This window comes from Ixodes scapularis, unplaced genomic scaffold, assembly GCF_016920785.2.
Source record: "Ixodes scapularis isolate PalLabHiFi unplaced genomic scaffold, ASM1692078v2 PGA_scaffold0__279_contigs__length_252992795, whole genome shotgun sequence".
NCBI classification, from domain to species: Eukaryota; Metazoa; Arthropoda; class Arachnida; order Ixodida; family Ixodidae; genus Ixodes; species Ixodes scapularis.
Window position 1 is genome coordinate 47,432,398 of NW_024609835.1, and position 17,421 is coordinate 47,449,818.

Genomic DNA, 17,421 nt, shown 5'->3' on the forward strand with positions numbered 1-17,421 from the left:
TTTTTGTTTGAACGGCGCGGAGCGCGACGTCGCCGGCACGCGACCGCACCGGGGTCGCGCCCGTGCCGCGACTGGCGTGTTCGCGTCACGGCGTTGGCAGGGGCAATCACGGCCCGTGACGTGGTCGTGCGCCACAATTCGGCAGCGCTTCGAACCGCTTCCCCGTACGCGCGGCGCGAGGGCCGGCCCCGCTGGCACGCTCGCCGCGCCGTGATTGGTGCGCGGCGCCGGACATGGGGCACTCTCCGCGCCAAAGGTGTATTCTTCTCTCCGGACCGTGCGTGAGTGACTCCCCTCGCCCAGTGTAACTTATAATCCATATCTCATCATAAGCATTTCTGCTGCCAGGTCGTTCGGCTGACAGACAGACGGGCTGCCGCTCGCTCATTGGCCGTCCGTGATCGTCACGTGACGGTCCCACCTATGATTATCGCCACCTGCTAATTTCACCGGGAGCTTGCGGCGAGAAGGCACCTCTGGCCGTCGCATGCTTCTGCCGCTATTGTTTCTGAGCCGCGTCCCGCGGGCCCCCGTCTCTCGGGTGGCGCCCTCGCCTTCCCCGCAGGGAGTCCAGTTGCCCGCTGCGCCATGACTGCTGCGGCCGGCGGCCCGCTGAAGCCATGACCTCGTACTTCGGCAACCTGTCCCCCGGAACCGCGGGCTGGGCGGCCAACGGTCAGGACCCCCACTTCTACGCCACCCACAACTCCAAGTATGCCGCGGCGCACGCGGCGGCCGCGGCCCACGCCGCTGCAACCGCCGTCGGGGTCGCGGGTTACTGCGAGCCGACGGGCGGTCCCCAGTATGCGCCGACGTCGCCCTTCGCGCAGGGACGCTACTCGTACGCCCCGCGCTTCGACTCCGGCGCGCCCAAGTCTCCGTACGACGGCGCCCTGCACCACCAGCAGTCGCAGCAGCACCACGTGCCGCACCAGCACCCCGGACTTCCGCCGCACCACCACGCGCTGCAGCAGGGGACATGCTACGACGCGGGTGTTTCGCCGTACTACTCGGCGGCAGTGCCGTCGAGGCCACCTACGGAAACTGTGCACGTGGCGACGTCGACCGCCGTCAGCGTTGTGACCGCCAAAGAGTACGTCAAGCAGCAGGGTGCAGCTCAGGGCGGGGGGGCGGCGGCTGTGTTCTCCGCCAAGCAACAGACGCAGCAGCAGGCCTCTTCCGGATACTTCGGGCAGGGACAGCAAGCTTCGTCGACGAGCCCGCCGACCCCCGCTGTGACGCCGAGCAGCAACGGCGGCGGCGGGTCGCAGTTCGACGGTCCCGGCACGCCCGAGAGCTACGCGGGCAGTGCGGGCAGCGGGGACCAGGGGGCCCCGGTCGACCGCCAGGGCTCGCCCGGAAGCGCCCACTCGCCCAGCAAGGCGGACAACTTCTATCCCTGGATGAAGTCCTACTCAGGCGAGTAAATTCGACCGTATGCCTCTCGGTTTTTTTTAGCTTAATTTTTTTAGCTAAGGCTGGTAAAAAACACACAAAAAAAGTGTGTTTTTTTTCTTTTTTTTTTTTGGGGGGGGGGGGGGGTTGAGGGATTTGGGTTTTGTATCAACTGATCCAGCTAGCTACATTTTTTTTTTCTGTTTGCGTAATTATTATTTCTTTTGTATCAACGGCTTCGTGTACAGCGCACTGTGAGTTATTATGTTTTAGTACTACACGCAGTTAGGCTAAAAGTAGGCAAAAATTCAAAGGCCATCTTAAGCTTAGATTCAAAAATAGCTAAGGCTGAATGAAGTGGGCGACTATACAAATAGTTTCGTGTGACCTGGACAGTCATAGCTACTTCTCTGCTTGATTTCTCAACTGCATTTGTTACTTCCTATTTGTGGTGTCCCTTATTCTAGCCCAGCCTCGGAGTTCATCGTAATTATTTTTAATTTGAACCAGCTCCTTTGTGCATTCACTTTTAATTTACTTCAAGGCATCATCCGCCCTCCTCGGGGTTCAATTTTCGTATCACTACGTCAGCACACGTCACCTTGTTTCCATAAACATGTTCTATTTTTGAGTGAAATATTGTACGTGTTCTGGTCGCGTGCATGAGAGCCAGACTTGTACACGTTACTGAAAAAAAAGTAACCGATTACAATTAAAATTACTTCACTGTAATATGTAACCGACTAAAATTACAATTACAGCATTAAAAAAGTAATCGAAAAATTACTCTATATAGTAATCAATTACTTTCCACGTTACTTTCATACAACTTCTTTGTATGACTTTTTGTTTGAGGGGTCTCATACTTAGTTGTTCGAAAAAAAGAAAAAAAAAAACGCATCTCTACGTGGTGAATGATGTTGATTGGGACGAAGCTCTGGTGGTGCTTGTCTGCGTAGACGCTGAGCCGCAGCATGCCGAGCCTTTCTTTCGTTTTCATCCATGTCACGCTCCGGTCAAATGCTCAAATGCGTATATGACCACGCTCCATACTACACATTCTCTTTCTGACATGGATTAAAACGAACGAAAGGCTCGGCATGCTGCGGATCACCGTCTACGCAGACAATCACCACCAGAGCTTCGCCCCAAATCAACATCATTCACCACGTGGAGATGCGTTTTTTTTCTTCCCTACACGAGCACGTGAGCGCGTGAGCTCACGAGCAGGAGCACGTGCACCCGAAGGCGGACGGACATACGGACATGGCTAGCCCCTTCGCAACTTCGCCCCTATACTCCCTTTCATGCTTGAGGTGCAACGCTGTCAAAGCTACTGGCGCGAGCGTGGGGCTTGAGCTCGTTAATCATTTGCACGCCTTCTCGCGCAAACAAAACCGTAGATGAAGCCACGCACTCGCGCCAGTAGTTTTGACAGCGTCGCACGCTAAGTATGAAACAGAGTATAAAAAGCCTTGACCGTTTTTGCTTAGAGCTGAGTGAGTGAAGCCAACACACCCAATCCATCTCGTAAAAATAAAAATATTGAAAAGAGCGCTGTTCAAATACATTAATCGCAAGAGGCTCGATAAGATCATTTTACATAGCCAAGCGTAGTCGCCGGTGTGCCAAAAAAAAAAATGTACCCAGGAAACGAAGCATAGTGAAGTGGCCTACTAATCCTCGAGGTCCCGTGCTTAATGGATTCGAAAGGAAAAAAAAATATTGACCATTGCCCAGAGCTGAATGACTCCACACTGTAAGAAATGCCTGCGCGCCTACTTACCCGCAAAACACTTGAAGACCCAATCTCTCCAATCTACGAAATCAGCTCAGCTAATGATGAGGTGGAACATAGAACTCAAAATTAAGTCTGCGCTTTGGCATTACGCAATGCAAGCATTACGCTTTGCATTGCGTAATGCCACAGCGCATACTTCGTTTTTAGGTCTAAACGGATGTTCCGCCTCACCATTCACCGAGCTGGTCTGCTAGATCGCAGAGATTGGCTCTTTCAGTGTTTTGCGGGTAAGTAGACGTTCAGGCATTTCTTAGAGTGCAACACATCTAACCGCCCTCCCCCCCCCCCCCCCCCAAAAAAAAAAAAAAAAGAATAAAAAAAATTGTAATGGGTAATTTTGAAATCGATGACATCAAAAAAGTAATTCAATTGCAGGTATCGTTAGTCTTTAAAGGAATTAATTGAAGCGTTACAAAATTACAGTAAAATGTAATTGATTACAAGTAATCCATGACTTGTAGGGCGTGACGTACAACTATGATGAGAGCTAACGTGAAACATTTATGCACATAAACAAGCAAACAAAACAGTTTTAACTCTACATGCTTTCCCTGTAATATATTGCGAAAACTAGCGCCATCGGTAACGGCAATCACTTCTTCCGAGAGTACATTCAAGTCCTCGATTGTTCGCACAAACAACGAAAAGAAACACGGTGTGTATGATATTTCTACTTCTTTTATAATAATCCATGATTCAAGACGGATGATGCACTGGCAGGATGTAAATACCTTTTTGGAGACCTTGTACTTTCTTTGTCGTTTTCATAAACAATTCGCTCGATAATCCATCAAAGATGCTGCATACTGAATTGTGGGAGCGCTACAATTAGGGTAGGCGTACCACAGAACAAAAGAAAATATTATGCCAGGGAATGGCAAAATACTTTGGAAAGTGTATTTATATCCAAACACAGAAAATTTCGACAAAAATGTATTTAATTACATGTCCAATTACACTCTTCAGGAAAGTATTTATATACAAGATACCGATTACAAAGAGCAGATTAATCATCTTTCCATTCCATTCCATTTCCATTTCAAATACATTTTGTTCTCAAGGACCGACATCTTAGACTTCAATTTTAACCAGGAAAAAACAAAAAAATGCTCAAATAAAAAGTGAAGTTTATATATACTGAGAATCAAGTGCTTAGAAAGAATCTTGCAGCTTTTAAGATATATTTTGTTTGTACGTCATATCTTTATAGGTGGATAAAACATAAGGAACCACAATGTATTCAGTGTAAGATTAATTTAAAGGTTGAGTTAATGCATCAAAGCCTTTCCAAAACAGATGTCGTTAACCCGACGTGCTTAAGAAATGGAATCACCCTACCAAAAGACAATGATTGTACTCGTTCCATCGATTCAATTCGTAATTCTACGCTTCCTACTTTCTTTAATCTTCATGCTGCCCAAAGTGCTGCAAGTTTAAAGGGGTACTCCGCCGTTTTCTTCATAGTCCCCGATTTGCCTAAAAGCTTGCTAGACACACCAACAAACATCGCTGAACTAGTAACCCAAATATTTGGAGAAAATAACTTTTTTTGGTGCAGTTACAGAATTTACAATTTTGGACCTCATCGTGTTTTTCAAAGTGAAAAGCTCTACGGGCAACATTGAAAAAGTGACGTCATGGTTGGGTAGGAGTTCACTCTTTGGGCTGTAGACTTTGTTCACATCTGATTACAAACAGTTTCATGGTGTCAAATGAATGCTTTGGAAGGTCGCTCCAGCTCCCGCGCAGCAGCACGATACAAATGCTCGGCATAGTTCATATTTAGACTGCCCGCTCGAACCGCAATCCAGCCCAACCGTGACGTCAGGGCAATGAAAAGCGCGGGTATATTCGAATCTTCGTTTTGGCGTCGTTTTCATTTGCCGATTTCACCATAACTATTCTGAATTTCGCGATACTAAATAGCATACCGAAAAGAGTAACGGACGGCGATTTCGAATATATGGTTAGTTGGGGTTGCTCAAAATATCGCCGGAGTTCCCCTTTAATGCTCTTTGTATACGACTCCCTTCGCTAATATTGCGTACTGTAATATTTGATTGCGAAAAGCAGTGCCCAAAACCGCATTTAGGGCTGTTTTTGAAATACTCAAAGTATTGAAATACAGTTGACAAATAGACATCTTATAAACCCTGAGTTGGGAAACAATAAAAAAAATGTACGTTTTCTTATTGTTCCCCATCTCAGGGTCTACAAGTGGCGATTCATTACCAGCTCGCCTGCACTCTATCACTGCTGACAAATAAATTACGCCATATTAACTTAAGTACGAAATAAAAGATACCCAATGTACTTTAAATACGTATTTAAAATACTTGTATTTAGAGTACTGCCCGTATTTGTGCAGTACATTTCTACGTCGTCTTCGGTATTTCTGCAGCCAAATTTGGAACCCGGAAATTTTTAATGAGCATAAAAAAGCAATCGAGGCAACACAAATATTTGAAGCAAAATCTGTTGTCGTTGGTTTTTGTTTGAAAATTTAGTTCTTTAAGACGCCCGAAAAAGCCACAATTAAGCCAAACTTTACCTTCTTTGGACAGAATTTCCGTATCTTGACCAAAAACTGCCTATATTGTCCCGAAATTGCCAAATAAGTGCTGAAGTTAGTCTTCACCGCTGGTTGTTCGGTATTTTGTGGCAAATTTCGGTATAAAGTTTCACAGAAGTGGCAGATTGAGGCTTTACTGCTCGTTTATTAGTTCATGCGTGCCAAGTTGGGTTCAAGCCTGGCACTCTGGCAATAATGTGGCGAGTCATAGAAAAGCCATAAAACAACGAAGAAAAGTACTCTTACGCTTCCTTCGAACAAAACCATACACCAGGTCCAAGTTAGGCCTTTAGTATTGCCAAGCTTGTTCTAGGTTAGGCGCTTCTCTGGCTTGCCACGTGGGGCTTGACCCAAATAGGCTTAGCGCACATCGTGAATGTATGCGCTGAGAAAACAAAAGTATCGCGGTCATATTTGTATTTAATATATTGGGTATATGCAGTTAGTGACCCCTTCGTAACCATGACCAAACAAACATTTTGTTTTATTTCTCGAGAACACATATTTTTTTTTATTTTTATCTTCAAGAATGTCAGGCGAAGGTGTCGCATCAGAGTATAGGGTGTACACCCAACAGCTTTACATGGTTTTTCTCTTTTTTTCCTTTGTTTTCGCAGCGAAAATAAACTATGCATTACCGAAGGCTCATTCTTCACCCAAATGTAGCGCCAGATATCCGCACCAGATGCCAAAATTTCAGCACCAACCGTTATCTCATTCTAAAGTTATAACCGATTTACTATAATTTTCAGTGGTAAAATGGCGGCCGATGTACCTCTTATAATACGCGTAGCTCTATGGCGCCAGTTACCCAAAACGGGCGAAAATGGGCCCCATTTTACCATTAAAAATTTCAGAAAATCACTTATAACTTTTTTTTAGATAAGATAACAGGTAATGCTGGAACTCAGGCATCTGGTCCGGACCTCTAGCGGCAGATTTAGGCATATAATGAGCGTTTGGTGATGCATAAATTATTTTTGGGTAAAAAAAAGGGAACCCTGTAGATGTTTTGGGGGTATACAACCTGTACATGAAACGAAACTTAAAACTTCCTAAAGTGAGGAAATACTCACGAAGTAAAAGAGTGAAGGGGAAAAGAGGAGATTATTATTTAACAGTGACACGCAGTGTTAAAAGCGTTACCCTAAAAAAAAATAACAAAAGACACTAATCGTTACTTGAAAATAATATTAACGCATTACCCTCCTAAGTTATTTCAAAATAAAAATAACGGGTTACCGTAATCATTACCGATAAAAAGTAACTCACGTTACATTTGCGGTACTTTTTTTATTATAAATTAACACATTTTACTGCTTTGACGTTACAGGTATGCATACGCGGCATATTTCAGGAGCATTATGTCAATGCAGAAACTGAACATTATTACTTTAACTTTCTTACAGTTTCACCTAAAATACTCACTAGAAAAAAAAACACGAAGAAAACGCAAAAAACACAAAAATTCACATGGAATTGTGCCTAAAACATGAAAAAAAATTGAAGTGTAACTTTTTGTAAGTTTTGGGAAGAAAAGTAACGAGTGACATAACTCCATTACCCGTTACTTAAATCAGTAACGTAAGTGCGTTACCCGTCACTGCTTGGAAAAATGACACCAGTACGTTACGCGCTACCTAAAAAAAGTTACACGTTGCCGGTAACGCAGTTATTTGTAACGCGTTAACGCCAACGATGGGTAGAAGCTGCATCAGGCAAGGTAAAAAATAAATACGATAACATAGAGAACTACTATACCCTCTTCTTCCACGTGCTAAGAGGATGTACACGAGACCTTCTTATTCATGAATTATTTAAACGAACCATTTCCGCCACCATTAGTTATCTAAGAGCACAGACATCCTCAAATTATTCAAGTTTGGTTGTCATGAGCAAATTATGAGAATATAGTAGGTTTCAATAACATTATACATTAGATAAAGTAGACATCTAGATATCAATAAATGCCACTTGAGTCAACTAGGTCGGAGTTTCATTATGCAAAGACCCGATCGAGCGTTTAGTAAACAAGTGTGGGATGAGTAAAAAGAAAAGTAAATAACTTTTCTTTTTCTATTTTTCAAAGGCCGTGTCATCCACAAATGAGCCTACTAGTGTTTTTTTTATTTATTTATTTAAATTACTTTCATGGCCCATGGGCATTACAGAAAAGAGAAGTGGTTTGACATTTGCAGCGAACAATAATAAAATGTTAACAAATGGCTTTAACGGCGTCCTTGAACTTCGTAGCGTCCGACATGGCGACGACGGATGCTGGAATGTGTTTCCAGTCGAGACTGGTGCTTGAAACGAAGGAATATTTGTACATGTTAGTAGAACACGATCGAATGCAGACGCTTTGGAGTATGGTAAGAGCGAGATGAGATGGAAGCTGAGTGATGAGCGCTTCAATTAAAACGATGTTAAGATAATAAATTTTATGAAATGAACAAGGAAAGGTCAGGCAGATTAAGGGTGTGTTTCATAGCTGTAGAACTAGCATATCGGCAGTAATTTGATAAGATAAAACGAGTAGCACGCTTCTGAATAGCTTCGAGTATGAGAGTAAGTATTATATGGGAGCCCCATACTTCGCATGCGTACTGAGTTTAGATCGGAGAAGCGTTTTGTAGACGGTTAGTTTAAGCGAACTAGGCACAGAAGAGGAGTTGCAGTGAAATGTCAAAAGTATTGCAGTCTATGATGATATTTTATGAAGTTCTTATATGACTTAATAGGCAACATTCAATCTAACGTTTTTACGCGTATTCGCCGATATAGCCAGTAAGTGCTGTTAAACACTCTTATTATCGACTGCAACAATAGTGAACCTGACCTAACATAACCTCATCCAAACGCCTAAAATCCTCTCCCAATCATATTATGCATTAGGAGAGCTTAGAGAAAACACTTCCGAACTTTTCACTCTTCAATCAATCACGAACCAGAAACCACGATTCTCTAACGTCAAGTCCCAAAATATTACAGTCCCTCGTTAAATACAAAGATCTTGGCATTATGCAGATTAACGTTAGGTAATGTGTCCAAGGTGGATGTTCGCAATTTTAACAAGTGCAAAATTTTAGGTGCGTGGTGATTTGCAATATCTGCATATTCCCAACACATTCAGCACAGGAGAAGGCAGTAATTTTTGTTGTGTTATTTGTGTTTCTTTTAAGTCACGTAATCGTCCAAGCCCTAAATGTGCTGGATAAGTACAAAATATATTTGTGACTCTTCTTCCCTTTTCTCCCTCCCACGCCCTACCTAAAACTATAATTCGGAGAATTTGTTTCAATATCTTCTGGCCTCGTTTTCAGCAGAAAAAAAATGCTAACACATATATGCCTTCTATAAATATGACTACTTTGAGCTAGCATCAAGACCTCCAATATAATACTGTAGCGGTGCGTCACTAATTTGGACCCTACGGTTCATTATTTTATCAACGAGTAAAACTTGTGTCTTCAACTTTGGTTACAAAGTTGTGTAAAAAAGTGTACAACTAAATGAAGCAGCTTCTATAATTATCCAACGCAACTTCTATGTTTGTGAACACTAATTGAGGGGCACATATCCGTCACTATACCTCAGTGCAGATTGTTGGGGAAAACAAAAAACTCCGATAGATGCATAACATTTCATGGGCGAGATTGAATTTAGGACAGTGTATTGATCGTATTCGAGACTATGCGTCGACCGATGAAATTTCGTAGGAGACTTCAGCCAAATGTGTCGTTCCATTAGACGACGTATTCAGCTTAAATCGACTTTTCCCACCAACTTGGAACCCAAAAGGAGCGTTGCGTTGCATTGCATCGTGCAGCACAGCGTCTCCCCATTGGTAGGTCGTAAGGGTCGCCATAGCAACAGCTTAACGAGACGTGGTCGCAGCCGCACTCGAAAGCGACAGTGTGAACGCGCCTCAACTGATCTAAGAGCTGAAACGAACTGAAAGCTTTCATTTATTTTTTGCATTTTGACTAACGTGATATTTCATTCCCACTGAATGCTACCGTCCATACTTCAAATGAGACAGCGATATTCTAAACAAATGCGGGTATAACGTCAGGTGTAACTAAAATATCCAGTTCCCGAACGATTCATACCATTTTTAGCTCCGAAGGTATTATTGAAATTTAAATGCAGCAGTCTTGGTCAATATAGAGTAGCACACTTTTTAGTTTTAAATTACCTTTTTTATCAATGGCTTCCGCTCAAAAACTAGCCTTTCAGAAAACCTATAGTGCCTGACTCTCTGTGGCAGCTGGCGCTGAGTAAATTTTACTAAGAAAGCCAACATGACAGCAATACCAACAGCTAACGAGAGCAAAAAGCAAAATCGATTCAAGAGAACTTAGTTGCTACAAATTTATTTTCTGACGTAGCCTCATCTACACTGAAAAAGCCTGGCAGATCGTCACGTGACGCGGCCCGCGGAAAGTGAAAAGGTAGAGCGGCAGACAAGAGTCATGTAACGGGCGCCTCGCTGTGGCGAGACGCCGAAACACACTTGTCTTTAGCGATGGAATGTCCGCTTGCACTCCTCGCGTTCCTCGAGCTACCGCTTCTTTTCTTGGCGGGTTTGAAAACCACATTTCGGGTCCTCGCCGCTGCAAAACCTGTGCGCTGAATACCAGACTCACCGAGAAATGCTCTGTGCTACCAGATCCTCGCGCTCCCGATCTGCGGCCGGGCACTCTATGGCTCCGTCATCGAACTGCCAGGCTTTCTGAGTATAGAGGGGGCTATGGTTGTGAAGACAGATATCATATTTTCAATAAATGTGCAATCTACATCCCTCTTGCTTCCTAGAACATGGACATAATTAAAATCACGATGGCAAAATACAAAAAAAAAACGTTTTGAACAATAAACTGTGGGTCGATATCGTGATAAGTTGAAAACGAAATATATAGATATTAAAATTTTGTATCGTCTTGTCCATCATTTTTGTTTTGTCAATGTCTCAATGTTTAGATTATGATATATTTCCTGGTTGAAATACAATAACTTTAACAACTTCAGGCCGCCACGATTAAATCGAAGTAATCTCCTAAGCATAAAAAATATTAATCAAAATTATACTTTTTTCCCCTTTACGCTGAGAGAGAGAGACGCGAATGAAAGGTCTACAGCGTAAGGATGAACAAATTACTCGGAAAACTCATTGGTATTCATATGCATTTGCTCTGAGAACAAGTCCCAGATGATGAAAGCAAGTTCCTAGCTTCTAGGATGCGCGATATTTATTTCTGTATAAGACCGTCACTTCCGGTCTAACTGGACCACTTACGCCGTTTACCTTATGCCTACGCTATGTGTTTATGATACATCACATTGTGCTAGATAATAAACTGTATTGCCCGAAGTTGGTTCGCAACAGTATTCACTGATAATAACATTCAGAATCAGGGGAATTTCAGATCCTATTTTATTTATGGGTAGCGCAAAGTTCCAAGCTTTCAGAATACCCGAAGTAATCGGCCTTATATGAGTTGCGGGTTGCATTAACTCGTACTCCGTTTCATCTTACTACGGACCACAGCGGACGCTTATCCTAGCCCTTCCAACAGTGTGAACGTATGGCGTGAGTGCGCACTTCGCACATTGTTGCGTCTCTCAGAAAGCTCACGTTACACTCATGTGAGGCTGGATTTGGCTTTGGTGGCTGGTAGCCCGTCCTCTGTAATATCCCTAGATAAGCTTCCTTCAAGTAGCGACATTCTTTGAAGCGCCGACTGCTTGACGGTGCAGGTTTTAGGAAGCTAACGGCGGTGACAAGCAGAAGGCTCAACTGAATGACGCCATTTTGTTCCGGCGAAATGTGCTTCGTCATTTGCGTTGGTTGTTGTTACTTGTGAAACAGGTGTCAAGGGGGTTTTAGACATCAGCGGTGCGTCGCAAGAGGAAAAGGAACATAGCTCGTCGTTTTCACGAGACGGGAAGGGTGGCATTGCGTCTCGAAATACCGCCATTATGTTCTTTCAAAACTATTGCTATATCATTGTGCGCGTCCCATTTACTTCCAGCTGGGTAATTTTGTACTGAAACACGTTATATTGTTGTATGTTAAAGCCACAAGTTGCAAGACTTGTTACAAAGCTATGTTACATGGACAGGTGATAGCATAATGTCGCGCATGGTATTAAAAAAAAAACGTTGTATTTTCATGCATTATGCTTGTGTTGTATTTATAAAGATAGTAGGATCCTTCTTTGAAAACATCAAATTGGTCACCAATGGCCTAAGATGACTTAATTCTTGGTGAATCGAAATTGATTGAATGGTAAAATGGGGGTATTCCTAAAATGATATAATTTACCTCATACTAGTGCCAAAGAATTTATTTCGTTCACTTTCAGGCAGCGAGCAGGCCATGCTATGAAACAAATGTATGAATTACATGACAAAAAAAAAAGACCACGACTACGAGGAGTGAATGAAAAAAGTAATGCTTCCATGTTCGTAAATAGTAAACAGATGGAAGCAGTGACCCGCAAACAGTAGTAAAATGTATATATATATATATATTTTTTTTTTTACCGCCTCATTTGTTGTTACAGTGATTGTTTGCTGGCTTATACTTTGGTAAATAGAACCATCTGCAGGAACTTTAATTGCTGCACTTTAAGAAACGTGATGACATCGAGTTGTTGACAATAGAAAGTATCATCACTCCATAAATTCACCGGAAAGGGAAGACCGCTTATGGTGACTGCGTCTATATGTGCACTATATGATGCTAAAACTATAAATACAAAAATCATGTAAAAAAATCAAATCACAGGCTTCAGACGAACACATTATGGAAACAATGGTTTGGGATGCAGATTCCCCTATCCATGTTACTTTTCTGGAGTGTTGCACTTTGACGCTACAAACCTTATAACCGCAGTTATTATATATTAAAGGCAACATGGCAATGCGACATGCACACGCTTCACGTGCCACCAGCGGAGCAATTGAGAGACTGAAACTCGCCGCACTACGGCATTCACCATACAGACCCAGACCTAGTACCCGGCTGCGACTCTCATTTGTTCCACCCTACTTAGTGTAGACCTTCATGAACATCACTATCGATTCATTGAAGACGTTGTGATAGCTGTCAAGAACTGATTTCGGAAACAGAAAGTGAATTTCTTCCATAGCAGCTTTACAAAACCTTTTCATCGCTGGCAGAAGTGTATTCAGTTATCTGGTGAGTATGTTGAGAAATTTGTGCAGGTTTTTAAACCTATGCTAATTTAGGAGCGAACGGGGAAGAAATCCCCAGGATTACTTAGATACACTTTTTTAATATTTCCATTCATTCACGTGTAATTCTCACGAGGGCGTTGCGTTTAATTCAATCACGCCAAAGAATTATGCACAAAAACAGTATACTGTTTTATTGAAATCAAACGGACCGGAAAGCATACTGGAAGAACGCGATATTTTAACATTACTTTATGTAGATGCAAGGATTGCCTAGATAAATTTCAGTGGTGGTACAAAACACCAATCGAATAAAATGCACAAATAGTGATGCTTCCCAATCTAAATACACGTGTTCTTCTTTCACGTAGCACGGTTGCGACATTAGAGTGACAGGAGTGCAAAAAAAATTTCTTCCTTTGTTAAATAATAACCCAACCTATGTCTGAGACCTTCACTTATATCAGTTTTTAGTTTCTTGCTCCACCCCCTGTTCCCAATGGTAAACTGAGAGTGTCACGTAAAAACGTTGATTTCTATATATTTCGATCCTAATATTAGTTATCACAGCAGAGCAAGGACAGTAGCGGACGCCTCTGATAGGCATTTTCTCCGTTCAGAACCACGACCTAAAATAATATTTCATCATATAATAATTCCAATAATCCATCTCGGCCTTGAGATGATAGAAATATAATTATATGTAAAAATAAAAACAATTAAAAATAATTATAGGTACATTTTCTATAATAAAGCGTAAACTGAAAGTACCTTATTTTCAACTGATTATTCGAAAAGTGCACATGAGGCTAAAGAAGAAAACGATACAATTTCTTTTCTGCTGCTTTTAGATTTTATTTAAGACGTCGCGCGTAATAATAGAAGGGTTTAATTATTTACTCTGAGTACAATTATCAGTGCTGATGCATGAAAACTCTACATTTTTTACTTTATTTTTGTAAGACAAATATAGTGTGTCTGAAGGCACCATGCTCGATCAAAAATGGGCCGTTAAAATCGGCGCCTGCACGTAGCAATCCAAACTTTTCGTCAGAGGTCTAATTTACAGGTCGGGTTTTTCATGCAAAATAACAAAGCATGCCTCTTTTTGTGTAAAAAATAGGGTCAAAAAACTTGCCAGGGTCAACGGCGGGCGGCGACGCAGACGACCAAGTCGAGTGGCGTGGCGCGCTTGGCTCATGTACTGATAGATGGCGTCGGGAGCAGCGTCAGATGGTTTAGCTGGCCAGCGAATGAAAACAGATGACACGCAGACGAAATCCGTCGGCAGCAAAAATGCCGTTTTATGCAACCGATTTTTTTTTTTTCAAGTGTTGGTGCATTACAAAAATATTATGTTCATTTTAGTGAACCACGGTCGTCGCGAGCAGTCTAGATAAGGAGGTAGCGCCATCGATCAATACTTGTGCGATATATACGTCTCGCCACTCGACTCGGTCGCCTGCGTCACCACCCGCCGTTGACCCTGGCCATTTTTCGGTCCTATTTTTTACAGAAAAGGAGCCATGCTTTCTTATTTTACATAAAAAAAAACGACCTGCGAAATACACCTTTGATAAAAAGTTTAGATTGCTACGTGCGGGCGCCGACGTTTACGGCCTATTTTAGATCGAGCCTGGTGATTTCAAACACCCTATATAGATGTCAATAATAAAATGTCTATTCGTTTAATTGCTATAGAATTTTCCTTATAGAGATGTTTATGTTCTCATAACCTTTCATCGAGAGCCATACAAGAAAGCATGTTCATCCTGATGGATAATTTTAGTCCGCTACATTTATCAGACGAAATATCAAAATCCGATGATTACTACTGTATCAGCATCCCAGAAGAAAGAAAGAAAACAGTTTGGGATGAAGCCATGTCGATATATCAGTAAAAGAATACTTGAATATACACGCAGATAATTAGCATCTAGAGCTATTCTTTAAATAAATATATGTCTTGTACTTACTCCTAGGTGTACTTTTACGTTGCATGAGCATGACGTCTCCAGGAGAAATTGTGGAATTTAAGACAAAGAGGCGGGAAGATAAAATAATAACAAAATGATGCCTCAGTTCGGAAATTGAGAATTAACATATGAGTGAATGAATTGAATGCAAACAGTGCTCTCAAAATTAGTCATAAAGCGAAGGTTAGCGCATAGGCGAGATCGTAAATACTTAACGTGACTACACGTAGGCAAGAAAGCTTGGTTGTGTTATGGTTAGCAATAAATCTTGATTTGTGCTGCACTGAAATATCGCTTCATCAAATAACCACGATTGATATACAAAACCTTGAATCACGGGACTTTACTTGCAAAAAATTATCCATGCACCGTTTAACCACGAACAATAACTCCATCCTACACGCAATACTCCCCCCGGGCCCCATATCGATTGCTTCTCAAGATATGATGTCAAATAACCCAGCCGGGAACTGAATATTTCTTAATATCTTTATTGTCCTAAATTGTACCGTCGCGCTTCGAAAATCTATATAACGAACTGGGCATATTTTATTTTTGCCAACAATGGAATAAAAGGATATCATACTATTTATACTTCTTTCTTTTTAAAAACAGTCCAGGGACTTTAATTTCATTCAGTATTGTACAAATAATTCCCCATCACCGCTGGTCTTCAGCCGACTTAACGGCCTATGCAAAGATCATGGGTATTTGTGATAACCTAGAATTCATATTCATATAAACTACATTTAACAATATGTTTAAAGCATCATTAGGTCGAATATTATGAACCCCTCACCTAGAACATGGCGAACTCGGGAGCATGTTCACAGGCGCGCACCTACGAAAGACAAGCGAAAAGACAGCTTTTATAGTGGCCGCTTGGAGGATAGTACTCTGACATGTGCAGGAGCGCAGAATACTTTTTCGGGGAAACTAGCCGGCACATCCGGATCTTCGTTAATAACTGGAAAGCAGTTATGTACCCGTTACTGAAAAAAAGTTAATTATTACAATTACAATTACTTTATTTAAAAATGTAACTGGTTACAGTAATCACTTACTGCATCACAAAAGCAATTAAAAGTTACCAGAAAGTACATTATTACCTTTGCGTTACGTTTTAAACTTTTCTTTACGAAACGAAAAATACGTACATATATTCAAAGTGGTTACATATGAACAAATGATTACGAACTACCGAAGGCAAGTGAAAATGGCCCGTTTTATAATTCCAGAGAGAGCACGTGACGATCTTCGCTGGAGTATTGAGAAAAAAATAAGCCATCGCTAATAGAATTCGTCACTTCCTCCAGTAATTGAGATAGACATTCTGATACTTCTGGTATCTTCCCTACTGAAAATACCAGTACAACTTTTCTCTATCTGGATTATGGAACTGGAAATCTACCTGAATCCTTCCTGGATTTCGGGTTTTCGGAAATTATTCCTTTGCGTGCAAACTGAACTTCAATGTTTCCAGAAACAATTCCAGTTAGATTTTAATTTCCATAATCCATCTTGTGAAAAGTTATACTGTTTGTTGTTTTTTTTTTGGTGGCGGGAGGGGGGGGGGGAGGGTCGGTATCTTTTTTTACTCGTTTAGGGGTAAAAAGAAAAGCGTCCAAAGCGAGTGACGCACCGGGAGACAGAGCGGTTTGTTTCGTAAAAACTCCACGAAATTATTTCACTTCTTTCGGAGACATATAACTGATTACTCGTAATCGATTGCAGAAAAATAGTAATTGAATAACAGCGAATGTTAGTGCAGAAAAAGGTAATTTAAGCGTTTACACGTTACAATAATATGTAACTCGTTACGCACAAGTCTGCTGGAAGGTGACCATCCGTAATATGACGCAACATTTACATTTCCTTGCAGATTCAGCCCAAGGGCCGAAACGAACGCGGCAGACCTACACCCGCTACCAAACCTTGGAGTTGGAGAAGGAATTCCACTTCAACCGCTACCTGACGCGGCGGCGAAGGATCGAGATCGCCCATGCCCTGGGGCTAACGGAGCGCCAGATCAAAATTTGGTTTCAGAACCGGCGAATGAAAGCCAAGAAGGAGAACAAACTCCAGGGAGGACTGCTAGTGCCCAAGCCAGTGGACGAACTCGGCGGTGTGCTCCAGGACTCCAAGGGACTAGTGGCTACCACGTTAGACGGCGTGGTTTACAGCTGAGGAGCACCACTAAGTCGCAGCAATCAAGCCGCCATCACAGTGTACATTCAAGCCATCTCATCCGAGTCAACATGAATTGACATGCGCGCGCCTTTCACACACTAGCATACAGACTACCAGAACAACATAGCGTCCTTGCAGGCTCCAAAGACAGCGGTGACCCGTTTAGCCACCTACGGAAACTACAAAACACAAAAGACAAACAAACGATACTTTGAAACGACAGGCATCACCGACTACAGCTTTCAAGGTGAAAACGTTTCAGGGACAACCTTGCATGTTGGCAA

General features: G+C 42.2%; 1 protein-coding gene across 1 annotated transcript; it reads left to right on the forward strand.

The window, feature by feature from the left end:
- Positions 1–620: 620 nt before the first annotated feature.
- LOC121836717 (homeobox protein Hox-B7-A-like) lies at positions 621–17,224 on the forward strand. Its single transcript, XM_042291793.1, has 2 exons — positions 621–1,419; positions 16,830–17,224. The coding sequence occupies exons 1-2, from the start codon at positions 621–623 to the stop codon at positions 17,132–17,134; spliced, it is 1,104 nt and encodes a 367-aa protein (XP_042147727.1). The 3' UTR covers positions 17,135–17,224.
- Positions 17,225–17,421: the final 197 nt, after the last annotated feature.

Excerpts from the sequence above, each read along its gene's own strand:
- LOC121836717 (XM_042291793.1), top strand. The coding sequence starts at position 621 with ATGACCTCGTACTTCGGCAACCTGTCCCCCGGAACCGCGGGCTGGGCG. Across the intron at positions 1,420-16,829 it reads CTGGATGAAGTCCTACTCAG|ATTCAGCCCAAGGGCCGAAA; the intron begins GCGAGTAAATTC and ends ATTTCCTTGCAG.